The sequence below is a fragment of the Plecotus auritus genome (genome assembly GCF_963455305.1).
Source record: "Plecotus auritus genome assembly, chromosome: 9".
Taxonomy (NCBI): domain Eukaryota; kingdom Metazoa; phylum Chordata; class Mammalia; order Chiroptera; family Vespertilionidae; genus Plecotus; species Plecotus auritus.
In genome coordinates, this window is record NC_137783.1 from 151,867,236 (window position 1) to 151,894,837 (window position 27,602).

Here is a 27,602-nt window from a genome sequence, read left to right on the forward strand (position 1 = left end):
GGGCGACTGGGTGCACTGTTTTTTTTCTTTTTTTTTTTTTTTTAAATATATTTTATTGGTATTTTACAGAGAGGAAGGGAGAGGGACAGAGAGCCAGAAACATCGATGAGAGAGAAACACCGATCAGCTGCCTCCTGCACACTCCCCACTGAGGATGTGCCCGCAACCAAGGCACACGCCCTTGACCGGAATCGAACCCGGGACCCCTCAGTCCGCAGGCCGACGCTCTATCCACTGAGCCAAACTGGTTTCGGCTGCGCTGTTTTTTTTCAACCTGAAGGGAGACACAAGCTCCCGATTACTCTGAACTCCAGTTTCTGGCGAGACTCTGGGGAACCAGACTCCTATGGGGAGAAGCTGGACTGTCTGCCATCGGGTTGGAAAGTAAGGGTGGCTTTCTTTTTTTTTAAAAAAATATATTTTATTGATTTTTTACAGAGAGGAAGGAAGAGGGATAGAGAGTTAGAAACATCGATGAGAGAGAAACATCGATCAGCTGCCTCTTGCACACCCCCTACTGGGGATGTGCCCGCAACCAAGTTACGTGCCCTTGACCGGAATCGAACCTGGGACCCTTCAGTCCACAGGCTGACGCTCTATCCACTGAGCCAAACCGGTTTTGGCAAGGGGTGGCTTTCTTGCAGAGGTGCGTGCAGGAATCATTTTTTACTGCGCTGGGGCGCAGGACACGGGGACTCAGAGACGCAGAGACGGCTGACTGGCAGCCATTGCTGTTTGCCACGCACTAGCCCAGTGACTCCCTGAGACCCCGCCCCGCACAATTTACAAACCCACCCAAGCCCTGCGCAGCGGCTTTTGCATATAAATGGCCTGCCCTATCGCAGCTTAACCTAACGAACTGCAGCTCTGGTCAGACAGCTCCAAAACCTCCAAGCAAAGAGGAGAAATCTGCAGATCTTGCTGTAGCTTCTGCTGGGTGGCCTCAGACAGTAGCTGACCTGCACCCTGTTGGAGATCCAGAAGGCAGTGTACCTAGTCGTCAGTGTGAGATGACACCAGATTTCAACTCCTTATATCCATAAGTGACACATTCAAGAGGCAGACTCAGTGAGCACCAAAGCCCCACTGAAACAAGTCCTGCCCCATAAGGGTGTTTCCAGCACAGCAGTTCTTCCATTATAGACACAGTGGGTCCTCACAGCCAATTGGCCTGGAGGTCATTCCTCCCAGTGTACCAACAGCAATCAAGGCTTAACTACAAGACTTGCACTCAGCCCACAAAGGGGTGCACCAAGAGTGTCCACCTCAGGTGATAGGGGAGCTGAACCACTGGGCCCTATAGGTCATCTACCACACAAAGCCACTCCATCAACACAGGGAAGCAACCGAAATGTGGAGACAAAGAAACATGTCACGAATGAAAGAAATGGAGGAAAGCAAACTACTGGACATAGAGTTCAAAACCACATTTATAAGGTTACTCAAGAATATTCTAAAAACCTCTGAGGAACTTAGTGAGACCTTTAAGGATCTTAATGAGAATGCCAAAAAATTGGAAAAGGACCAGTCAGAAATTAAGCATAATACTGTCTGAAATAAAGAATATACAGAAATTCAACAGTAGATCAAAGGACCCCAAAAATCAAACCAAAGATCTGAAATATGAGGAAACAAAAAACACCCAACCAGAAAAACAAAAAGAAAAAATAATCAAAAAATATGAAGATAGTGTAAGGAGCCTCTGGGACAACTTCAAGCGTACCAACATCTGAATTATTGGGGTGCCAGAAGAAGAGAGAGAGCAAAATATTGAAAACCTATTAGAAGAAATAATGACAGAAAACTGCCCCTACCTGGTGAAAGAAATAGACTTACAAGTCCAGGAAGTGCAGAGAACCCCAAACAAGAGGAATCCAAAGAGGACCACACCAAGACATATCATAACTAAAATGCCAACGGCAAAAGACAAAGAGAGAATCTTGAAAGCAGCAAGAGAAAAACAGTTACCTACAAGGGAGCACCCATACGACTGTCAGCTGATTTCTCAACAGAAACTATGCAGGCCAGATGGGAGTGGCAAGAAATATTCAAAGTGATGAATAGCAAGAACCTACAACCAAGATTACTCTACCCAGCAAAGCTATCATTTAGAATTGAAGGTCAGATAAAGAGCTTCACAGATAAGAAAAAGCTAAAGGAGTTCATCACCACCAAACCAGGATTACATGAAATGCTGAAGGGTATTCTTTAAGAAGAGGAAGAAGAAAAAGGTAAAGATAAAAATTATGAACAACAAAATGACAACAAATACATACCTATCAACAAGTGAATCTAAAAATCAAGTGAATAAAAAATCTGATGAACAGAATAAACTGATGAATATAATAGAATCAGGGACATAGAAAGGGAGTGGACTGACAATTCTTGGGGGGGAGGGGGTGTGAGGGGTGCGGGAAGAGATTGGACAAAAATCTTACACCTATGGATGAAGACAGTGGCGGGGGGTAAGGGCATGGGGTGGGGTGGGGTGGGGAATCAGGTGGAGGGGAGCTATGGGGGAAAAAAAAGAGGAACATCTGTAATAATCTGAACAATAAAGATTTATTTTAAAAAAAAGCAGTCTTATGGTAAGAAGTCTTATGGAGACAGATGGGGAAAGGAAATAGAAAATGCAGTTTTAAATTCTTACACTGTATAATGCAATTGTGACATCATTGGCTTTTAACCTTGCTCTCTCTCTGAGCCTGCCAGATGATTGATGTCCTGGATTTGTCTCTCACCCTGCAGGTCCTGCCTTCTGCACTGGGTGAAACCCCAGTAAACACTTGCCCTGATGTTCATGTCTAGTTCCTTCTGGCCCCAGTTGGTCCAGATCTAATCTAAGACTCTTAAATCTAAAATCTAGAGGAAGATATTCAAATAATCTTGAGAGTTTGGGGAGAATCAAAAGGGCCAGGGGGAAATAAATCAAAAGAGGACCTTTTAGGTAAGATTAGGTAGAATTATCTTTACCTCTTCACCTCTGATCTAATCACTGTTAACAGCTTAAGGGCTTGGCAAGGCCTAGGTAGCTAGGTAGGTAGGTTATAATAGTTCAGAGGCAGAAGAAAAAAAGTGAATAATTTTTTTAAGTGAATGAGGCCATGGTGATGCCAAGAGGTGGTGGTGTGATGGATGCTTTAGCCTCCCATAAGCCTCACCAGCTACTTACCCCCAAGAGAACTGCCCCTACCTCAATAAATCCAAAATAACAACACTATTTATTCAAGTGTGGCAACGAACATTTCCTCAATCATATGTGAAGTGTGAATAAAAGCATTTCCGGAGAATCTTGTGTGCTTGCAAAGCAGCTTCAAAAAAAGCTCCTGTAAACCTGAGGTTAACAAAAGATGGCCACGGCTTAGGCTGGCAAAGCTGGTGGAAGGGATTCACTGCTTTCATTAGCTATTAGAGTGGCGATGGTGCACCATCGGGCTTGGCCGGGGACGGGACTATGGGTGAAGCTAATAATGGTGGTAATGAAGTCACAGCCTCCTCCCCTTGTGAAGTCAAAATCGTTGAAAAACCGGCGTCGCTCACGTCACCCACGGTTAAGGCCTTCTTTGGGTCCTTAGGGCAGAGTGCCGCCCACCTGTGGCCCCGAGCAGTGTTAAACACCAAAACCGTCTCAAACGCAAGGCCGACAGGAGCTCGATGCCGGTTCTCCCAAGGGCTGGCTCCCGGGCCTGGTCTCCAGGCTAGGCTCCAGGCGGGACTGGCTGGCGGGCTCCCGCCCCTGCCGGCCCTCACCTCCCCGCAAGGCCTGCTGGGAATTGTAGTTCAGTTATCGAAAAGCCCAGAGGAGCCCATCCCCCTCTTCTGCTTCCTCCCCGCCCGGGATGAGTGCGCAGAACCCGGAGCCCTGGCTGGGACCCAGAGAGCATAGGACTACAATTCCCAACGGACCGCCGGCCCCAGTGCGCAGTCCCAGGTAGACGGCGGCGCGCTTCGCGCTCCCGCGCAGGCGCACACAGGTCGGGCGGTGGCGGGATTGGGCCGCGTGCGCTTTCCCGCTCCAGCTAGGTCTAGGGCTCGCCGCGCCTGCATCCTCCCGTCGGGCCTCGCCCACCCGCCCTGTGCTCGCTCCCTCGCGGCTCCGCGCTCCCCTCCTTCTCCCCAGTTTCTTCCAGAGCCCAGGCCCCGCCTGTTTCCCGCCTCCAAGGCCAAGGCCAAGTTTGTTCCCGCCCAAGCCCTTCCCTCTCTGAGCCCTGCTGCTTCTGCTAAAGGCGGAGGCTCCATGTTGTCTCCTCATCGAGCGGTAGCGGCTGCCTCGGGAGGAGCAGGTGAGGCGTCTAATCCCCCCCTCCCCGGGCCCACTTTATGGCCACCCCCGCTGCCCTTCCTGCTAGAACTCGAAGGAGACCGCCCGTCGGTGCCGCCGTTCTTCCTTGTCCCGGGGCTGGGACCGCATGTCCCTGAATTCGGAGCCGGGGGGCTGCTCGCTGGGCCCGGTGGGTCGGGCGCGGGCGGCGTCTTACTCGGCCCCAGGCTGGGAGCGGCCGCCTTCGGGGGTCGGGCCCTGCGCCCGGGGGTGGCCGCTCGTGCTCCTCCGGGCTGTTGCTGCGTGTCTGGCGCCCCCCCGCACCCCTGGGGCGGCGTCCAGAGGCTTCAGCCCCGCTCTGGGCAGAGCCCGGCGCGCAAGGACGTGTGCCCGTTTCCTGCCCGAGCGCTTCGCACGCCTGGGGCCCGGGAACCTTGGGCCGGGGGGCTGCGGCCTTGCTCACCGGCCGAGGGAGCGGGCAGGCAGGGGCTTGATGACCGTTCAGCCTTTGAGAAGACCTTGGAGGAAGGACCGCGAAGCTGCTTAGGGGTGGACGCCTTATTTTTATCCTAACGACCTTGAGGCACAGCAAGGAGTCTTCAGAAAGTTGATGTTGAACCCACACGTTATGACCATAAAGGAGATAAAAGAATGTAGCCTACATTATTTGTTAGGGAAGTTCTTTTAGTCCGTTTGGTCCTGCACCGTTGTTTTTTGGCTTTCCTGAAGACGAGAAAGAAAGAAAGAAAAACAAAAGTAAAAGCGTTAAATGAAAACCGAATAGAAGTCACCATAAGTCACGGGTGCGACTTCACCTGTCACTTACCTGGCTTTGTTGTTTAACGTGTAGGCTGTTGAAATTGCCAGAGGTTTCACTTGCGAAATCGAAAGGCAGGAGCAGAAAATAACATTGGAGAATCGTTTAGTAAATAAGTCCCAGCCCCCAAGTTTGAAGACGGAGCTGGGTGGAATGTTTTGTGAAGGGGAGGAGAGAACTAACGGACCAAGAACGCGATTGCACATTTTGACTTGCTTTTGGAGAAGCAAAACCCACATAGTTTTAATCTGCGGCAAGTATGGAACATGAATTGCCATGCACCGAAATTCTAAAATTAGTACTTTTTTTCCAACCCCCATAGAAACTAGCTTGTACTGCAGTCTAGAAATCCCTGTTGTTTCTGCGTTAACCACCTACAAATGAAACACTTGGATGAAAAGTTCTCTCCATAATGAAGCGTTACTCTAGTACAGCACACTGTTTCATTAGCTAGGGTTTATCTCATTGGAGTAAACATGCAATTCAGAAAAGTAATAATAAATAGAGGATAAGTGTGATGAGGTGTACTAACATAATTTTCTTAGTTTTCACTAAATAGGTTTTTAAGAATAGGCTTTTAAAAAAATTGGTACAGCACTTTTTCATTTTTATGATTTCTAAATCATAGAATAAAGAATATAGTCATGGTGATTATTTAAAATAGAGAATTGTAGCCGAAACCGGTTTGGCTCAGTGGATAGAGCGTCGGCCTGCGGACTGAAGGGTCCCGGGTTCGATTCCGGTAAAGGGCATGTACCTTGGTTGCGGGCACATCCCCAGTGGGAGGTGTGCAGGAGGCAGCTGATCGATGTTTCTCTCTCATCGATGTTTCTAGCTCTCTATCCCTCTCCCTTCCTCTCTGTAAAATATCAATCAAATATATTTAAAAAAAAATAGAGAATTGTAAGGAGCAAGAAATATAAAGTTTATTCGACCTCTCCTGTTCCCCAGTGGTCATTATTAACAGTTTGGTCACATATTGTTATTTATTTTTGGGGGTCACATCTTTTAAGGTTCCTCTGAAGTATCTTAGAGAACCCTAGGTTGTATGAACTTGTCTGAGAACTGGTTTAGGATTTACCTTTAATGACTAGGCGTGCCTGTTAAAGTTTTACGGCCTACTTTTTCATTTTGGGAAATGGTTCAAATAACACAGCTACATTTTAAAGTGAGTCTCAATTCTAAAACATTTCCCCAAGTTGTCTTTGACGTTTTAGAAGCATATTCTCTAAGATATATCAAGGGGGGAAAGCTTTTATTTAAAAGAAAAATCTTTTAGTTGCCATAGCGTTGCAGTTCTGGGCCCTGCTGCGCATTAGAATAACCTGGGGTTTTTAAAACCTGTGGATGCTTGGGACCCACCCACAGATTCTGATTTAATTCATTGAGCGGTTAGGCAACAGTTAAAAAAAATCCAAATCTAATTTTCATACTAATTTATAATAAAATTTCCCTATAGGTGGTTGCTTATGTTTGAATTGGTTTGTTACTATATAGGAAGTATAATTTGTAATTCAATATTTGTATTAGAAGTGGATGCTCTTCATTGCAAATTTCTAAAAAAAAAAAGTTTTTTGTTGGCATTTTGATTGTTAGAACATGTTGACAGCTAAGGAATGTTACTGGTATCGGAGGCAAATAAGCAAATGATTAACTCTTCTTATGCCTTGAAATGATAAGGAATCTCAGGCCAATAAATACTGCCAAATAAGAAAGCCTTACTAAACTGGAACACATAATTAAAACCTTCAGGTAATGAGAATGATTTTAGTGATGGTCTCATTTTTAGGGAAAAGTCAAATAAGATGACTATTAACTCATTCTCTATTAAAAAGATCCCCTGCCTCCCCCTGTAGTACATATAGCCTAGCATCATTTTTAGATTCAGTTGGGTCTGTGCATTTCTGAATCTTCAGTACTGTTTAGTCATAATCGATCTTCATAAATCATGAAGCACTACTAAATTCTTAATTGACAGAGAAAATGATTTTGTTCAGCATTCTGTGCTAAAATAAAATACAAAGGTTTTTTTTTTTATAACAGATGAACTGAGAAAAAGCTTCCAAAATCCTTTAATTAATTAGGATATAATATTTCCCCTGATATTCTGTTTAGTTGGGTTTAAGTAGTGTTTTCACTGAAACAGTCTTAAAAATTATCGTGTCTCTACCATCATACTCCTACCTTGAGACAAAGTAGAGCACATAAAACTACTTACTCGCCATCACCACAAAGGAACCACACCCAGCAGTTCTACGCAGAGTTGGCTGAGGGCTTAGTACTTTCTCTTATGATGATGTTTTCTGTGGCCTGGTTCGTGAATTGGGAGCTTTAAAAACTGCCCGCAAGAACAAAGCATGAAAACGGTATGCTTCTGGTTTTGAGTGTGTTGCTTTTTCACTTTAGCGAATGGATTTCAAAAGGAGAGTGGAAAACTCGGGCCATACCTTTACCCTGAGTCATGTCCCCTGCCCAGTGAGATGTTTCCAACTGTAGTTAATGTGCTTTTTGGAACTCATTGGACAATAAGGACGAGCACCGAGGCTGGTCCACCCCAGTGGTTCCGCCTGATTTTGTAGGGAAAACCAAGACACCGAGAATCAAGTGGTTTTCTCAGGCTGTTACATTCAGTGCTCACCTGGGCCCCACACTCTGGTCTTCCTGGTTGTTGAGAAGGCCTTTCCCCTATACAAATTGCCTCACTAGAATAACAACCTTTGCCAAAGCAGGAGCTTAAATCCTGGAAGATAGGAGAGGATTTGATGGTATATTGCATACAGGAAGATAGGGCAGATGTGGAGTCTGAACCATGGAGATCTGAGAGAAGTGGATTAACTGAGGATTCATTTTTTTAAAAAAATATATTTTATTGATTTTTTACAGAGAGGAAGAGAGAGGAATAGAAAGTTAGAAACATCGATGAGAGAGAGACATCGATCAGCTGCCTCCTGCACGCCCCCTACTGGGGATGTGCCCGCAACCCAGGTACATGCCCTTGACCGGAATCGAACCTGGGACCCTTCAGTCCGCAGGCTGATGCTCTATCCACTGAGCCAAACCAGTTAGGGCTGAGGATTCATTTTGAAGATACTAAATGTAGATTTTGAAAATGTTAGTATTGGAAGGGTTTCTAGAGCTTAAATCTTGACTCATTTTTCTGTTGAAACAGACTAGACATGCCCAGGATCACACAGGTTGTTTGTGGTAGAACTGGAACAGGATCTTGTGTCCTGACTCTTACGCCCATATATTTCTACATATTACTCCTTAGAGGTGATAGTGGAATATCCGGGTGAATCTGTCCCTTCGGCAGTTGGACATTTGGACCTGAATGCAGGGTAGAAATGAATGAAGTGGCGTCACCAACGTAGCGGAGGGAGTGAATGAGAACTTCGAAAAAGATTGAAGCAGAGCCTTGGTGTATATCATAGGAGGCTGAAAAAAGAAAAAAGTGAAAGGAGGTGATAGAGCGGCTGGAAGGGAACTAGGAATGTACACTGTCACCGAGTCCGTAGGTTTTAGGTTTCAGAAGTGGGAGGCAGTTGTGTTTTGTCAGAGAGATAGGATTGAATGAGAATCAAGAAAGGGCTGTCAAATTTGGCAAGAGAGATCATAAATAAACTGGAGAGACTGAGAGGAAAATCAGCAAGGTGCTAAGGGGAATGGTTCCATTTGTAGATGAAGACATACCTTCAAGGAGTTTGACAGTGAAAGAAAGACTGGACGGGGAAGGGAAGAAACTGATCTTCACTGAGGTATACTCTTGGGTTTAGTGTTCACAACACTGGGAAACTATTATTCTTCCTGTGTTAGGTACTGAGGCTGAATGCCTCCTCGTTTCTCTACTCCGCAGGGGTTCCCAGTCTGGGCTGTAAATCAGAATTACAATATAATAATTGTAACGAGTAGCATAACTATGTACAAGGTTTTAGTGGAAATGGGAAAGTGCGTCTACTTTATTAAGTCCCTAAAACGTGTCCAACACTGGGCTTTGAGGTGGGTATTAGATTTATAAATATATGGAGCTGTAAGTGGTTAGGAATTTATCCATAGTCACATTGTGACTAAGTGGTGGAGTTTGTTTATTCCACAAATATTTATCGGATGTCTACTTGGTGTGGACACTGTTCCAGGATGTTGGGGAATTAAAGCACTGAACAAGAGACAGAAATTCTTACCCTCGTGGAGCTTACACCCTAGAGGGGAGAAAGTGAGGATTTAAGCCCTGCCTTGTCTCCATTCCAGAGCCTGTTTTCTCGTCCCATACAGGTGACGTGTTCTCTGAGAGGATAGGCTGGGAGGATGAGGATAGGCTGGGAGGATGAGGATAGGCTGGGAGGATGAGGATAGGCTGGGAGGATGAGGACAAAGGGAGGGTGAAGGTGAGTGTTGAAGGATGAACAGGTGTGTTTGTGTGGAGTGAAGGGGGAAGAAGCATTTTAGGCAGTGAGAACAAATGGGTGAGTAGGTTGAACTGGAGTTTAGGAATTGGGATAGGACCTGAGTCCTAACGTTCTCCCAGTAGAAAGACCAACAAGAATAAATTTGCCTGGGGGAATGAGGAGAATAAGAAATTAGAGGAACTAAGGCCGCGGAGCGGTGGGGTTTCAGTTTTGAGTTGTCCATAAAATGTTTTCGATAGCCTTTATGTAGTTGCTGTCATGATATGTTCATGTACTGTAATGAAGGAGTTCAGCCCTAAGGGACTGAGGTAACATCATCAAAGAGACACTTGGGGCCCCTCTTCCGGGGACGGTGACTTCAGGCATTCCCCATGGTCCAGCGTTTGACATACCGTCGGAGGCTGTCCTACAATACAGCCTCTAACAAAACTAGGCTGTCCCAAACCCTGCTAATAGAATTGTTTACCTTTATACCAAGAAGGTTGGGAAAGCACCAAAATCTCCATGTGGTGCATGCCCACGCCGACTTAGAGGATCTCATGCTGTGAGACCTAATGAGGTTGTCTAAAATGAAAAAACTTGTCAGCGGGGCCTGTGGTGGATCCACGTGTGCTGTGTCCAGGACAGGATCAAGGGTGCTTTCCTTATTGAGGAGCAGAAAATCATTGTGAAAGTATTGAAGGCACAAGCAGAGTCAGAAAGCTAAATAAAAAATGAAGCTTTTTTCTTTTTTTTTTTTTTAATAAAAGCAATTAAAAGGAAAAAAAAAACACCTCAGAAAACAAAAACCACTTGGGGATGGTGACTTGGATGGTCAACGTCATAGGCAAGAAATGTTGGAAGATGGCTTAGCCTAAGGCCGTGGTCGGCAAACTGCGGCTCGCGAGCCACATGCGGCTCTTTGGCCCCTTGAGTGTGGCTCTTCCACAAAATACCATGGCCTGGGCGAGTCTATTTTGAAGAAGTGGAGTTAGAAGTTTAAGTTTAAAAAAATGTGGCTCTCAAAAGAAATTTCAGTGGTTGTACTGTTGATATTTGGCTCTGTGGACTAATGAGTTTGCCGACCACTGGCCTAAGGGAATAGGCCCTAAAATTTGGACTAAGGGGCCCAAGGGATTGGGGAGACGGAGTTGTGAGGATAAGTCAGCAAAGGACATTCACGTGACATCTGGAAAGAGATGAGTAGAAGTAAAGTTTTTACTTGGCAGTTCAGAAATACAGTCCCACTGTCCTGGAAAGTCAGAGAGAAAGATGGTGTGGTGAGAAGTGAGCAGCTTATTTGTTTACATTGAATTTTGGGTACAATTCAAGATCTTCCTCAAAAGAACAAGATCTTTTAAAAATCCGGTATGCCCACTATACTGTTTGAAGAGAAGTGCAGGATCATCTCACTAAACACAGCCTGCTTCTCTTCCTTTTCACTGTGTTAATGGCAGAGAGGAAGGCATCAGTGAAGGCTTTATCACCTGTTTTTTTTTTTATAAACTTCTCAGTGGTCTCCAACTTCTGCAAAGCAACTCTGTGCATAGCTGCGTACATGTTTGTCATTGGATTATTCTCTCCTGTCTGCGGCCCATGTATCCCTATCTTCCATGCCCCTTGCTCTCACAGTACCACCTGCATCCTTAGGGTTGCAGCCCTCCACTGTACTACAGTGCATATTCATTCTTTTTTACGATTGTTTATTGTGTGTCTGCTACATACCAGTACATTCACGTTGCTCAGGAAACTTTCATAGCGAAGTAGATGAAATTGAAAGTATCGTGAACTTAATTGTGAAGTCCTGGGTAACTGCTGTATTGGTTTCTAGGTTTGGCTATGTCTGATTGAGCCTCCAGATGAGTGATTCAAGCAAGGCGCATTTTAACTTTTCTTTCACATGAAAGTGAGCCAGCATGGCAGCCCTATTACATGAAGTCCTAGGTCCTACCTCTCCTGTTGCTCCGGTATTCCTAGGGTGTTGCCCTCATGTGCCTGGTCCAGGATGACTCACTCTCACTTCTCCATCTAGCCAGCAGGAAGGGGGAAATGCATGACCTGGAAGTTGCTATATCATTTCCAGCCAGAATTTAGTCACATGATGACACCGTAGCTGCAAGGTTGGTTTGGAAATGTGTTTCTTTTGGGCAGTTAATTTGCCCAGCTAAAAATCGATTACTTAGCAGGAGGGGAAAACAAATATTGGGTAAGCAACCAGCTATCTCAGAGACTTTGGTACTGCTTTGAGGGGTTTATCCATAAGGTCTGAATAAATTGTTCTCATTGGTTTTTTTTTTTTTTAAATACATTTTTTATTGATTTTTTACAGAGAGGAAGGGAGAGGGATAGAGAGCTAGAAACATCGATGAGAGAGAAACATCGATCAGCTGCCTCTTGCACACCCCCCACTGGGGATGTGCCCGCAACCAAGGTACATGCCCTTGACTGGAATCGAACCTGGGACCCTTCAGTTCACAGGCCGACGCTCTATCCACTGAGCCAAACCAGCCAGGGCTAAAAAATATATATATTTTATTGATTTTTTTTACAGAGAGGAAGGGAGAAGGATAGAGAGTTAGAAACATTGATGAAAGAGAAACATTGATCAGCTGCCTCCTGCACACCCACTACTGGGGATGTGCCCGCAACCAAGGTACATGCCCTTGACCGGAATAGAACCTGGGACTCTTCAGTCTGAAGGCCGACGCTCTATCCACTGAGCCAAACTGGTTAGGGCTCATTTGGTTCTTTTTTTTTTTTTTTTTAAAATATATTTTATTGACATTTTACAGAGAGGAAGGGAGAGGGATAGAGAGCTAGAAACATCGATGAGAGAGAAACATCGATCAGCTGCCTCCTGCACACCCCCCACTGGGGATGTGCCCGCAACCAAGGTACATGCCCTTGACCGGAATCGAACCCGGGACCCTTCAGTCTGTAGGCCGACGCTCTATCCACTGAGCCAAACCGGTTTCGGCTCATTTGGTTCTTTTATATGAAACACTGAGGTTTTTAAGTCCTGGATTCACCTGCTGTTGTGGTAATAAGAAGAACCCTAAGAGATTATTCACAGAAATGTTTCCTTATCACCAATAATGGTAAAGAAAAGTATTAGTATACATTTATTACAACAATAGCATGACATTTAATATATATTGTTTTCTAATAGTTTGTAAAAAACAGTGCCAAGAACCCGTTGTTGTCTGATAAAGTATAAAAAGTGAGCAGCAGTTCCGTAGCTTAAAGGGTAGCTAGGCTGGCAGTCAAGCGTTGTTGACCTTGGCTGCTGTGATCATGCAGCCTTTTGTGCCTCCCAGACCACAGTAATTTGGGGGCCATTCTTAAGGGTTTTGACCGTATCTTCCTGCCTGTGTATGCTTTACTTTATACTTGTCCTTCAGTTTACTTTAAATGGATTCATTCTTGAAACTTAGCCTCTTTCTAAGCCGTGATCCATTGAAATGCATAATTATGAAAATAAAATATCCTTTTAACTGCCTAATACATCTCCTAATATCAATGGGATAGACGCTCACTTAGGGAAATAGTGCTTTGCTTCAGTCCTGAGGCCCCACTGCTACTTTTTTGTAAACTTTCCACATATCTATAGATGTTAAGTAGCTTTGAATTTCCAAGAATTATCGTTTTGCTTTCAACTCTGGTAGGAAAACTACTAGTGCTTAATTTAGAACTAAGAATTGCCCCCTAAAACCTTGATAAGATTATTAAGAGCGGTCTGTAAAACATAGCCACCTAAACACCTTTTCAAGGTCTTCTCCAGGACCTGTTGGGCAAGATGCTTAACTTTCGTAGGCCTTAGTTTTCTTATAATTAATAGGACAGTATTATTTACTCCATAGTGTTCTGAGGATTAAGAAATATATGCAAAAGGTGTGGCAGTGGCAGGCACCCTTTCTGTTGATGAACGTATGGGTTACTTCCAGTTTTGAATAAAGCTGACATACCTAGGAGTGGAATTGCTGGGTCATAGATATGTTTACTTTTTTGGGGGGGCTAATCCTCACCGAGGATATTTTTTCCATAGATTTTTAGAGAGAGTGGGAGGGAAGGAGAGGAGAGAAGAGGGGGAGGGAGGGAGGAAAGGAGTGGGGGGGAAGAGAGAGAGAGAGAGAGAGAGAGAGAGAAACATTGATGTGAGAGAGCACATCCATTGGTTGCCTCCTGCAAGCTCCCCGACTGGGTCTGGGGAATAGAACTTGCCTTGACCTGGAATCGAACCAGAGACCCTTCTGGTATGCAGGCTGATGCGCTACCCAATGAGCCACACCGGGCAGGGCTGTTGAGTCTTTCTAGATACTGCCAGTTTTCCAAAATGGTTATATTCCCATCAGAATGTATGAGAGTTCCAGTGTACCACATCCTCTGCCACAGTTACTGTCCTTCTTTTAAATTTTAGCCATTCTGGTGGACAGCAAGTGGCTCTCCTGCCAGAACTTTTTATGAGTTTATTTGAGCCAAACTGGCAACATATACCTGTGAGCAAGATCTCAGATGCTCTCTCATTATGGTTTTAATTGACATTTCTTTGATAAGTAATGATATGGAAGAATCTTTCCATATGATGATTGACCATTTAGCTATCCCTTTTATATGAAGTTCTGTTCTCAGTCTTTTGCCCATTACTATTTAAAAAATTGGTATATTTGTCTTAAAAAAAAAAGCCCCTATGTTTTTTATTGATTTTAGAGAGAGAGGAAGGGAAAGGGAGAGAGAAACATCCATGATCAGCTGCCTCCATGATCAGCTGCCTCCTACGGATTTTCTACTGGGATCAAGCTCGAAACGTGGGCATGTGCCAGTGAGCTCAGGGTGCATGGGACGATGCTCAACTACCTGAGCCACACCAGCCCTGGTGTCTTCTTCTTATGGATTTCTATATTGATTCTGGATCTGAGTCCTTTGGATATGGGTATTGTGATATTTTCTCCTATCCTATGGTTTGCATTTGCACTCTCAATGGTATTTTTTAATGAACAAAAATTCTTGATTTTAATGAAGCCTAACTTGTCATTTTTCAAATGGTTAGTGCTTTTGTACCTGAAGTTCTTGCTTTTTCCTTGTTCAAAAATACATATTTAAAAATAGGTTGACGCTAATGTTTTTCTCTGTAACAACATAGGTGATGCCATGGAGAGTGGAAAGCCTGGTCCAGTGCAGGTGGTTTTGGTTCAGAAAGACCAACATTCCTTTGAGTTAGAAGAGAAAGCCTTGGCCAGCATCCTCTTGCAGGACCACATTCGAGACCTTGATGTGGTGGTGGTGTCAGTGGCTGGTGCCTTCCGAAAGGGCAAGTCTTTCTTTCTGGACTTCCTGCTCCGCTACTTATATTTCCAGGTAAGGTAGAATTATTTCATTTCAAATTAGAAAGTGAGAGTTTATGTTCAAAAGAGCAAAATCAATTCACATGTTATTCTTGATGTTTAAAAATACTCAAAATTTTAGGTTTAATGGAAGTGTCTTATTTCTCCTGTAGAAAGAAGGTGGCCATTCAAATTGGCTGGGTGATTCAGAAGAACCATTAACAGGATTTTCATGGAGAGGGGGCTCTGACCCAGAAACTAATGGGATTCAGATCTGGAATGAAGTTTTCACTGTGGAAAAGCCAGATGGGAAGAAGGTAAGGAAGAGCAAGGCTTACATATTAATAACACAACAAAATTAGAACTTTAATGTGTATTTTGATAACCCAATTAAAAATAACTTTTATTGGAATGATATGTTTATGGTTTAAAAATAACGCATAAATATAGTTTAAAAGGCCAAATAGTAATATAAGGCTTCTAACAAAAAATAGTAAGCCACAGCCCTAGCCGGTTTGGCTTAGTGCAGTGCGGTTTGCCGCTCTGTTGACTAATGAGTTTGCTGACCACTGGCTTAGTGGATAGAGCTTTGGCCCGCAGACCCAAGGGCCCCGGGTTCGATTCCAGCCAAGGGCACCCATAACTCAGTTGCAGGCTCCTTCCCGGCCCAGGCCGTGGTCGGCGCGTGTGCAGGAGGCAACCAATTGATGTGTTTCTCTCACATGGATATTTCTCTCTGCCTTTCCCTCTGTCCTCCACTCTCTCTAAAAATCAAAGAAAAAATATCCTCAGGTGAGGATTGAAAAAAAATAGTAAGCTACAGTTGTAGAACCTATCCCCAAATTTATTTGTAAGGGTCAGGAGGGGCAAGTCATGTGTGTCTTAAAGTGGAAGACGGGCTTTGAAGTACTACTTTTTTTTAAACAAACTTTAACCCATTCCTTCCTAAAGCATCTCTTCACAGCTGTTCATTTCTCTCATTTTTGAGTCTTTCTGGGACTTAAGGTTCCAAATCCCCCCTTCAGGTTGTTTAGTTGTAGCCTTTTCCTAAATGCTAAGTCATTCATTATTTTGGGGGCTGAAGAGTTGATGCACAACTCTTGATTGCTGTTTTTACATTTTCTATTCCTTTTTCTTATACATTTCCTTATTATTTCATTTCTCTTTTTGAGTGAGGTTTCAGGAGAAAGGTATATTGGAAAACCCTCTTTTTTAACAATGTATAGTACACATACAAAAAAATGTGTAGCACAATGAGGAGGTTATCACATTTTGTAAAGAAAGATAATCTAGGAGAATGAAGAGTTATAACATTGAAATATAACAGTAGCTTTTTTACAGAAGGAGCTTTAGATATTATTTTATCCAATGTTTTAATTCTTTTTTTAAAAAATTTAATAAATCTTTATTGTTTAGATTATTACAATTGTTCCTCTTTCCCGCCACCCTTCACCCGGTTCCCACCCTACACTCTGCCCTTACCTCCCCCCCACAGTCCTCATCCATTGAGTACCATTTTTGTCCAGTCTCTTCCCGCACCCCCTAGACCCCTTTCCCCCCGAGAATTGTCAGTCCACTCCCTTTCTATGCCCCTGATTCTATTATATTCACCAATTTATTCTGTTCATCAGATTTTTTATTCACTTGATTTTTAAATTCACTTGTTGATAGATATGTATTTGTTGTTCATAATTTTTATCTTTACCTTTTTCTCCTCTTCCTCTTCTTAAAGAATGCCTTTCAGCATTTCATATAATACTGGTTTGGTGGTGATGAACTCTAGCTTTTTCTTATCTGTGAAGCTCTTTATCTGACCTTCAATTCTGAATGATAGCTTTGCTGGGCAGAGTAATCTTGGTTGTAGGTTCTTGCTATTCATCACTTTGAATATTTCTTGCCACTCCCGTCTGGCCTGCATAGTTTCTGTTGAGAAATCAGCTGACAATCGTATGGGTGCTCCCTTGTAGGTAATTAACTGTTTTTCTCTTGCTGCTTTTAATATTCTCTCTTTGTCTTTTGCCCTTGGCATTTTAATTATGATATGTCTTGGTGTGGTCCTCTTTGGATTCCTTTTGTTTGGGGTTCTGTGCGCTTCCTGGACTTGTAAGTCTATTTCTTTCACCAGGTGGGGGAAGTTTTCGGTTATTATTTCTTCAAATAGGTTTTCAGTATCTTGCTTTCTCTCTTCTTCTGGCACCCCCATAATTCTGATGTTGGTACACTTGAAGTTGTCCCAGAGGCTCCTTACACTATCTTCAAATTTTTGGATTCTTTTTTCTTTTTGCTTTTCTGGTTGAGTGTTTTTTGCTTCTTTGTATTTCAAATCTTTGACTTGATTCTTGCGATCCTCTAGTCTGCTGTTAGGTCTCTGTATAATATTTTTTATTTCAGTCAGTGTATGTTTAATTTCTAGTTGGTCCTTTTTCATATCCTCAAGCGTCTCGCTAAATTTATCGGCCTTTTCTAGGAAATTCTTGAAAAACCTTATAACTGTGGTTTTGAACTCTATATCCAGTCGTTTGCTTTCCTCCATTTCTTTCATTTGTGACCTGTTTCTTTGTCTCTGCATTTTGGCTGCTTCCCTGAGTTGATCGAGTAGCTTTGTGTGCTAGGTGTCCTCTAGGGCCCAGTGGCTCAGCCTCCGCAGTTACCTGAAGTGGACACTCTTGGTGCACCCCTTTGTGGACTGTGTGCACAGCCTTGTTGTAGTTAAGTCTTGATTGTTGTTGGTATCACTAGGAGGAATTGACCTCCAGGCCAATTGGCTGTGAGGATCAGCTGTGTCTACACTGGGAGAACTTCTGTGCTGGAGACAGCCTTATGAGACAAGACTTGCAAAATTGCAAAAGCCTCTGTGCTCAGCTTGGATGGGGCGGAGTCTCAGGGCGGAGCAGACAGCCTTGGCTTCCCATCAGCCCTGCCCTATGAGGCCCCCGGGTCTCAGTGTCCTGTGGTAATCACTGCAAGCACCTCTGAGAGTAAGCCACCCTCGAGTTTTGCCCACTGCCAGACAGTCCAGTTTCTCCCCGAATGAGTCTGGGTCCCCAGAATCTCACCCGGAACTGGAGTTCAGCGCAGTCGGGAGCTTCTGTCTCCCCCCCATTTGAGAAAGCCAAAGCCAGCCGCGCACTCAGCTGTCAGTCCTCTCTGTGCACGCGCGCCTCTGGACCTCTGCCTTCCGCAGCTCCCTTGAGTCTCATTGTGCTTTTCTCTTTTCCTGACAGTCCAGATTCCCCCTGAATGAGTCTGGTTTCACAGAGTCTCACTCGGAACTAGAGTTCAGCGCAGTCGGGAGCTTCCGTCTCCCTCCCGCTTGAGAAAGCCAGCTGCGCACTCAGCAGTCAATCTTCTCTGCGCATGCGCGCATCTCCGTACCTCAGCCTTTTGCAGCTCCTCTGAGTCTCAATGTGCTTTTCTCTTTCCTTCTAGTTGTAGAATTTCCACTCAGCCAGCTTTCCTGTGGTTCTGGATGGTGTCCGTTTTGTCTTTTAGTTGTAGTTTTGAAATTGTTGTGCGAGGCAGCAGTTTAGGTGTTTATCTATGCCGCCATCTTGGTTTCCCTCCAACCTTTAATTTTTTTAACAGCTTTATTGAATTACTAGTGGCCCAGTGCACGAAATTTGTGCACGGGGGCGGGGTGGCGGGGGGTATCCCTCAGCCCGGCCTGCACCCTCTCCAATCTGGGACTCCTCAGGGGATGTCCGACTGCTGGCTTGGGCCTGATCCCTGTGGGCCTAAACCGGCAGTCGGACATCCCTCGCAATCCGGGACCACTGGCTCCTAACGGCTTGCCTGCCTGCCTGCCTGATCACCCCTAACCACTCTGTCTGCCGGCCTTCTCACCCCCAAGTGCCCCCACCCTGCCGGCCTGCTCGCCCCCCAACTGCCCCCCTTGCCGGCCTGCTTGCCTCCAACTGCCCCCTCTGCCAGCCTGATAGCCCCCAACTGCCCTCCACTGCCGGCCTGCTCCCCCGCAACAGCCCCCGCTCCGCCGGCCTGATCACTCCCAACTGCCTCCCCTCCTGGCCTGATCGCCCCTAACCGCCTCTGCCTTGGCCCTGCCACCATGGCTTTGTCCGGAAGGATGCCCGGAAGGTGTCCTGGTCTAATTAGCATATTACCCTTTTATTAGTATAGATAATTGACATTTCATTCCTCCATTCCTAGCTTTTGTGCTATTGTCACATATTTTACTTTAACATTGTTTTTATTTTTATTTTAATGGTCGGCTATCTTTTAAAGGTATTTAAATAATAAGAAAAAGTCATATAGTTACCCCTGTAGTTAGCTCTTCATTTGTGCTAACTGTGCTCTTCATTTTTTGTGTGTCCATATTTCCATTTTTTTGTCCACTTTTTTTCTTCTGTTTGAAGGACTTCCTTTAAGATTTCTTTCTTTTTTTTAAATATTTATATTGATTTTTTTAGAGAGAGAGGAAGGAAGAGGGAGAGATAGAAACATCAATGATGAGAGAGAATCATTGATCGGCTGCCTCCTGCACACCCCACACTGGGGATTGAGCCTACAACCGGGCATATGCCCTTGACTGGAATCGAACCCTGGACCCTTCAGTCCGCAAGCCGACGCTCTATCCACTGAGCCAAACGAGCTAAGTCTTTAAGATTTCTTATAGTGCTGCTTTGCAGGTGCTGAAATCTTTTAGCTTTCGTATTTCTGAAAAGTTTTTGTTTTAAAAAATATATATGCTGCGTATAGAATTCCAGGCTGATAGGTTTTTCTTTCAGTGCTTTGAAGATGTCACTCCCCTGACTTTTTGCCATTGTGCCTTACAAGAAATCCTGCTGTTATCCTCAGGTGCCTAACGTATCTTTTTGGTCTGCTGGTTTTTAAGGTTTTTCTCTATTATTTTTTTTTAGCAATTGGATTATAATATGTCTTAGTGTAGTTCTCTTCATGTTTCTTGTATTTGGAGCATGTTGAGCTTCTTGAATCTGCAGGTTTAGAATTTTTATTAAAATCGGACATTTTCTGGACTCATTTTTTCAAATACATTTTTGCCTCTTATATCCTTTGGGGACTTCCATTACATACATGTCAGGCTGCTTGAAGTTGTCTCATGGCTTGTTTTTATTTTAATTCTTATTTTTCTGTTTTCTTTTCTTCCTCCCTCCCTTCCTCCCTTCCTTTCTTCTTTTTTTGTTAATCCTCACCCAAAGATATTTTTCTTTTTAGAGAGAGTGGAAGGGAGCCAGAGAGACACAGAGAGAAAAATATTGACGTGAGAGAGACACATAGATTGGTTGCTTCCCGACTAGGGCTGGGGATTGAGCCTGCAACCGAGGTATGTGTCCTTGACTGGAGCTGAATCTGGGACCCGTCCGCCGAGGGCCAGTGCTCCGTCCACTGAGCGAACTGGCTAGGGCTCTGTTTCCTTTTGGATGGTTTCTTTTTGTAGGTCTTGGAGTCACCAGTCCTAATAATCTGTGTTAATACCATTCCGTGTATTGTCATTTCAGACACAATTTTCATCTCCAGACGTTCAGTTTAGGTCTTTTTTAAAAATCTCTTCTCATTTTTTCTTTTATTAATTTTAGAGAGTGGAGGGGAGAGAGAGAGAGAGGGAAAGAAACATCGATGTGAGAGAGATAACATGGATTGGTTGCCTCATATATGCACCCCAGCTGGGATCAAGCCGGCAACCGGGCATGTGCTCTGACCAGGATTGGAATCTATGACCTTCTGGTGCACGGATGTCACTCCAACCAACTGAGCCGAATGCCCAGGTTGCAGGTTCTTTGCTCAGAACAAGGCACCTAAATAATTATACTTTTCTGATAGAACCTATAAGCAGCCACTTAAGCCTCGCTTAAATGTTACCTGTACTTCTCAAGTTCCCCTTTACATTTCCCCCTTCTCACTTAAACATATCTTGTTTGCGTTTTCCTTTTTTTAGGTTGCAGTTGTTTTGATGGATACCCAGGGGGCATTTGACAGCCAGTCCACTGTGAAAGATTGTGCTACCATCTTTGCTCTAAGCACCATGACTAGTTCTGTTCAGGTAAACCACTCGGCTGGGAAAACACGTTTTAGAGGAAATAAGATAAAGGGGTTACATCTAGTTTTAGTTATTGTTTTCTTATCAGAATTTCTGTGGTGATACATAAATGTTCTTTATAGACCACAGATATCAGTTAACCTCTTACAGGCTCAAGAAGGAACCTAAACTATTTTCCTACTTTGGTCATAAATTTATATAAAAGTCTCTAATAAAAGTCTGAAAGTGGAAATTGAAATGACATCATATAGGAAATGTAGATTTGTTAAGAACTTAAGAAAACTGTATTTTAACTGTAAAGGAAGAATTACGTTATTTCAACCATATAAGCATAGTTATATAAGCAAAGGACAGATAATATTACTGTGAACAGACTGCATAGTTTTATATGCAGACTTTTACATGTACAAAGCAGTGCTTTAGGCTTTACTTGAGCTTGTTTGAAATTAGCTAAAGTAGTATCAATTTGGATGTTTGTTTTCTAGATTTATAACTTGTCTCAGAACATTCAGGAAGATGATCTTCAACAGCTGCAGGTATATATCCCTCATTTAAACATCATATATATCTTTTAAAAGTTTTAAGACAGAAAAATTTTACTTCAATAGTTCTAGCAAAAGATTGAGATAGGAGGAAGGTTTTTGTTCATAATAATCCCACCCTCTGTCTATCTGTCGCTGAAGTGGTCAGGGAAGGCCTTAATGAGTTGAGCAGGAACTAAAGAAGGTGGCCAGTAAGTTGTGTAGACATATCTGGGGGAAAGTGGTATAGGAGAGGGAACAGCAAGAAGAAAGATTGTGAGGTGGAGTGTGCTTGGCAGGATCAAGAAATGGCAATATAATATTTCTCTAAAAACAAAATAATTCCTAAACTTTGGCCTTTAATATTACTACTAGAAATTACTCATGCTTTATAATCAGTGGTTCTGCACCAGTGCCATGACTCAGTGGTTGAGAGCTGTTGTTCTGTAAAACATTTCCATCAAAACTTGTATTTGAGCCCGGCCAGCATGGCTCAGTGGTTGAGCGTTTTGAACCAGGAGGTCATGATTCGATTCCTGGCCAGGCACATGTCTGGGTTGTGGGCTGGATCCCAGTGTGAGGCTTGTAGGAGGCGGCCAATTGTGATTCTCTCTCATCATTGCTGTTTCTGTCTCTCTCTCCCTGTCTCTCCCTCTCTGAAATCGATAAAAATAGATTTTAAAAAACAAACAAACTTGAATTTGACACCTTTTTATCTGAAACTATTTTCTTTCTAAGCTCCTTCCTCTCACACATTTCTTTGAACGCCCACCTTGTGTGAGGTAGCGGGCATTCAAAGATACAAGTGTATAATAATGTTATAGATACAATAGTGCTCGAAGCAGACATAATTCTTTTTGGATTTTGAGATCCAGTCAGTGAGAGAGATTCATAAGTAAATAGGTGTGGGTGGTGTAACAGCACCACAAGCTGGGTGGCCGAGAACACTAGAAATAGGAAGGGGGAAGGAAGGGAAGCCAAGAGAGAAGCGAACGGGAGATAGAAGGAGAGGTGGGGATGGGGAGGTGGAGGAGAGGGAGAACAGCAGGGCACAGAAGAAACGGAAAATGTGCTGATAATTCAGGCGAGGGTTAACATAATAATAGGTATTTTAGTAAAAGAAAACAGAAAATGGAGGGAAAGAAATTATGAAAGGAATAATATAAGATGATCTAGAATTGAAGGACATGAGTTTTTGTCTTTTCTGCTAGGAGCTGTTTTCAAAGGTGTGGTCCTTGACCCTCTGTAGTTAACAGAGAGCCACCAAAATCTGATGGGGAGCTTTGGTAAGAGGCAGCCTTGTATATTGTTTTGGATCGCAGAGAGGTGATTGGGAAAGATGACTCAGCTATTTGGTTGCAACTCTAAATGTCTGTATGTGCAGACTGTTATTCTTGGACTCAAATTCCCCAGAGAAGAATTCTTTAAACTGCCTGGATTGGGAGAGTCAAAGCTTGTGAGGCTCTAACAGGGTGTGAGGGCTAAAGAGTTTCTCTTTCTCTGTTCAGTATGTTTGTAGACTTTGATTTAAGTACCTATCTATCTACATATATAATCTATATATAACATAAAAGGCCAATATGCTAAGTGTCCCTCCGACTGTCTGACTGGTCGCTATGACGTGCACTGACCTCCAGGGGGCAGACGCTCAACACAGGAGCTGCCGTGACATGCACTGGCCATTTACAGAGAAACGGTACCGTGGACCTATACTGTGGACCTGGCACTGACAAAGCAACACTTGGCTTCCCCGACGTGGGACACAGGCCCCGCCACCACCTGGAGCAACAGCCCACCAAATTACAGCCAACACTGCTGAGACCCCGTGGTGCAAAATGTGGCCCACAGCCCAGCCCTGCCCAGCCCGGAAACAGTTGCTGTGGGCGCTGGGTAATGACGTCACGTCACGTAGCAATGCCCGGCTTCCTCTCCCTAGCGACTAGCCTCCTTGGAGTTTCTTCATCCCAGGAACACGACTTGCTTTATAGCCAGGTGCAAATATTTCACACTTTAACCAAATGTCTGTGAAGCATTTTCCTGTGCCTCATCTCATTTGATCCTCACACAAGTCCTGGAGTAGGTAGACAGGAGACTCAGTGGAATCCTATTTTCTTTTCATTAGCCAAAAATGGAGATTTAGAAAGTTTTGAAACTTGACCCGACTGAAAAAAAGTAAGAAATGGTGGCCCTTGAAAATGACTTCAGGTTTTCTCACTGCACAGAATATAGTCAAACACTGCTGCAGTTACATATTTACCCTTTGTTCTCCCGTGTGATCTACAATAATAATCCGCTTTGTGTTGATATTTACTGCTGTAGTTGGGGTGCTTCACTGGGCTGGAAAAAGTTTAGCTACATCAGAAAGCAGGTCTAATTAAGCAAGTTTATGCTATATCTATAAAAGGCTAAGTTGACTCACGCATGTGCAATACATATAAAGCTCTCGCTGGCACCAATCGCATGCAGGTGTTTCCATCTGTCATTGTCGATCATGAATTTGGTTGACACTTCCGTTATAGAGAAAAGAGCGAATAGTGATATTAACACATTGCAGACCAGTAGTTTTATTGCTAGCTTTACCCAGTGGCCAGATAAGTTTCTATTGAACGAGTACAAAAAACGTTTTACATAAATGTTAAAGGCACGCTTTAAAATTAAATACCCATTGCATTTTGAAGTTATTTATTACACATTCTTACAAGCTAATATCTTTTTAAAGTATTCTCGTGATTGGCCATAGGCCTTAGAACAGAAAACATGAGAATTCTCCTGATCCGTCCACAATGTGTTAAAATATTTCTCCTAATTAATTTCCTTTCAGTGTGCACGAATCCGTGCACTGGGCCACTAGTTTCCAACAAGGTAGGGGACTTCTCATTCAGCTGAGTTTGGAATCAACATCTGTATTCTTTCTGGTTTATCCTCTCCAGAAAGTGTAATTCCAACTTCTGTGGGGGCAGGAAGAGCATGGGGGAGGGAACAGGGTCTGGGAATGTTAGGTGCTTTCTCTAAAGACTTTCAACCATTTCTTTAGTTATCTCTCTCATCCCTTGCTTCCAGTTTCTGAGCCTTTCAGGGGTTCCGCTGAGAGAATCTGCTTATTTCTGGATGGCCCCTGCCTCTGGGAGATGTCTTAAGGCAGAGAAAGCCACAACCCAAGGCACTTCTTGTTTGTCTGTTTTCCTTCCAGTGTTTTTGACAACTCTTGTCTGCTGTTACATTATTTCGCATCATCTTTGTCCTGTAAATTTATAACTTTTAACTTCTTTTTGCTATACTTTTAGTGAGGCTTCATGAAGAAATAGAGTGAAATGTCTGTGTAAACACTAACTTAAAGAATTTGTTTATTCTGTCATTTGAATGGTGTGCATACTGTGGGTCCTGTACTTTTCTTGCTGCTGGAGGTACAATAGTGCACAAAGCAAACACTCCTGCTCATGGAGTTTCAGTGCTAGTACTGAAGACAAGCATTGATCAAGATAAGTAAAGGTATAGTATGTCAGCTAGTGGGACACGTTAAGGAGAAAAATTAAGAAGAGGCATGGGTAGGAACTATTGTGTGGAGAATTGTAACCTTTTTAGGTAGGTGGTGGTGGAAGGCTTCATTGAGAAGGAGCCATGTGAGTAAAGACCTTAGGGAATGAGGGACCCGCCCTGGCTGGCTGCTCAGCAGTTGTAGCATCATTCTGCACCCAGAAGGGCTGCTGGTTCGATTCCTGGTCAAGAACCTGTACCTGGGTTGCAGGTTTGATCCTGGCCCTGGTTGGGGAGCATTTGGGAGGCATTCAATCAATGTCTCTCTCTCACATGGATGTTTTTTCCTCTCTCCTCTCTCTTTCCTCCCTCCCTCTCTCCCTCTTTTCCTCTCTCTCAAAATCAGTGGAAAAATATCCTTGGGTGCGGATTAACAACAACAACAAAAAATTAAGAAATGAGGGACCTGATTGCACAGTTATTTAGGGGGAGAACGTTATAGGTAGGAGGATAAGTCAGAACAAAGAATCTAAAGCAGCTGTGTGCCCAGCACAGTTGAGGAACATCAAGGAGGGCCAGCGTGGTGGCATCACATTATGAGAACTGGCCTTTTGTGCTGAACGTGGTTGAGGGTTTTGAGCAGAGGCAGGGTGTGATCTAACTGACCTTATTGGTAACAGAGCCCTGGTGGCTGTTGTATTGGGAATGGTGGAGAGGAGGGGCAGGTAGACCAGTTAGGAAGCTATTGTAATATTCCACGCTACATGGAATTGGTGAGTGGTTGGATCCTGGATTTGCTAATGCATTGGGATGTAAGACAGATCCAAGATTATGTTAAGGTTCATGGCTCCTGTGGGCTTTTGAAACTAGAACTTTGGTTTCATGTAAGTAGGAGTCAGGTCTGTTAAATGAATACTTTTGATAAAGAATAGCCACAGAAGGCACCCTCTCTCCCAGGGTGCCTGCACCTTTCCCTTCCCCCACTTCATCCCCCACAAACCTGCATCTCCTGAACTCTGAGGGACCCCCCCCCCAAAAAAAAATTGCCACAGAAATACTTTGAGTAATTTTGCCTTACAAGCCATAACTCTTCTTCTTTTTTTTAAAAGCTCTTCACAGAATATGGTCGTCTGGCAATGGATGAAATTTTCCAAAAACCCTTCCAGGTAGAATGTTCACTATAAATGTCATTCAAATCTTTATTTTAGTTCAGAGGTCAGTAAACTACAGCTCACAGGCCATTTCTGGCCAGCTGCCTATTTTTATGTGACGTATGAGTTAGGAATGGTTTTTACGTTTTTAAATGGTTGAAAGAAATCAAAAGAGGAATACTATTCTATGACGTGTAAATTATCTGAAATTTAAATGTCAGTGTCTATAGCTAAGGTTTTATTTAGAACACAGCCATACTTATTTGTATTGTCCATGGCTGCCTTGTGCTACAGTGGCCTAAAATATTTACTCTCTGGCCATTTACAGAAAAAGTTTACTGACCCTGTTTTAGCTAATAATGTCATGAGGATGGGAATGCACAGTAACCTGAGTAAGATTAGAGGAGTTTTAAGTATTAGTTAGTTTTCCTTTCCTTTCTAATGGGGAAAGTAGATCTGATGTATGACTAGCTAGTGCCATATTGTTCTCTCTCTTGGCCTTCACTACACTCCCCATCCTTGCCTTTGGCTTACATGTTTGTAAGGTTTCAAAGACATCACAGAATAGATCAGTCCTTCAGCACATTTCCTTGTCTCTGTTGAAGAAGCTGGCATTGTGCAAAGGAGTACTGAAATGGTTATTTTGAAAATGCATTTATGCAACATTACAATGTGTACTACTCTTTTCCTAAATAGACACTGATGTTTTTGGTTCGAGACTGGAGTTTCCCTTACGAATACAGCTATGGACTACAGGGAGGAATGTCATTCTTGGATAAGCGTCTACAGGTAAGTAGAGATATAATATGGGAATTACCGAAAACCGGTGGTAACTTTCTCATTTGCCTTAGCTATTGTATTTCAGGCAGGTTACAGGAAATTATGTTAAGTTGTTAAATGCTTACGCACGTTAGCACACACTAACATCACTCATGTTTTAGGGTAAAGCACCTGGTGTACAATGCACGGGGCTGCGGGCGAAAGCCCCAGCTTTGATTGTAATCCCATCTCACATGTAGGTCGGTTCTACAAGGGTCTTTAGAATGTCACATTCAGAACTTCAGTCTGTTTTTCTTACTCGAAATTCTTATGTGTTGTTGTTTTAAAAAATATGTATTTTTATTGATCTAAGAGAGGAATGGAGAGGGAGAGAGAAATAGAAACATCGGTGATGAGAGAGAATCATTGATAGGCTGCCTCCTGCCCGCCCCACACTAGGGATCAAGCCCACAACCCGGGCACATGCCCTGACTGGGAATCAAACCGCGACCTCCTGGTTCATAGGTGGATGCTCAACCACTGAGCCACACCGTCTGGGCAATTCTTACTTGTTTTAAGATGAATATAAACAGGCTTTTCTCCAGAATTAAAACACAGGAGGATCTAACCAGATAGTCATTACTATTTGGTTAGATCCTCCTTCATGCCCACAAACCTGTTTTTCTTCCTAAGTATTGTGTAATACCCTTTTTTTTTTTTTTTTTTTTTAAATATATTTTATTGATTTTTTACAGAGAGGAAGGGAGAGGGATAGAGAGCTAGAAACATCGATGAGAGAGAAACATCGATCAGCTGCCTCCTGCACACCCCCCACTGGGGACGTGCCCGCAACCAAGGTACATGCCCCTGACCGGAATCGAACCCGGGACCCTTCAGTCC

The 27,602-nt window shown here is 43.6% G+C and overlaps 1 protein-coding gene and 1 pseudogene across 2 annotated transcripts in view; both read left to right on the plus strand.

The window, feature by feature from the left end:
• Window positions 1–3,968: 3,968 nt before the first annotated feature.
• ATL3 (atlastin GTPase 3) overlaps window positions 3,969–27,602 on the plus strand; it is a 32,708-nt gene continuing 9,074 nt past the window's right edge. The window contains exons 1-7 of the mRNA XM_080641096.1: window positions 3,969–4,283; window positions 14,601–14,815; window positions 14,955–15,098; window positions 20,696–20,800; window positions 21,283–21,333; window positions 25,902–25,958; window positions 26,640–26,732. Coding sequence (XP_080497222.1) covers window positions 4,238–4,283; window positions 14,601–14,815; window positions 14,955–15,098; window positions 20,696–20,800; window positions 21,283–21,333; window positions 25,902–25,958; window positions 26,640–26,732 — 711 coding nt within the window. The 5' untranslated portion in view covers window positions 3,969–4,237. The remainder of the gene's footprint in view (window positions 4,284–14,600; window positions 14,816–14,954; window positions 15,099–20,695; window positions 20,801–21,282; window positions 21,334–25,901; window positions 25,959–26,639; window positions 26,733–27,602) is intronic.
• On the plus strand, window positions 9,850–10,187 carry LOC308257770 (large ribosomal subunit protein eL34-like; annotated as a pseudogene). Its single transcript has one exon. The product of its transcript is annotated as a large ribosomal subunit protein eL34-like (transcript).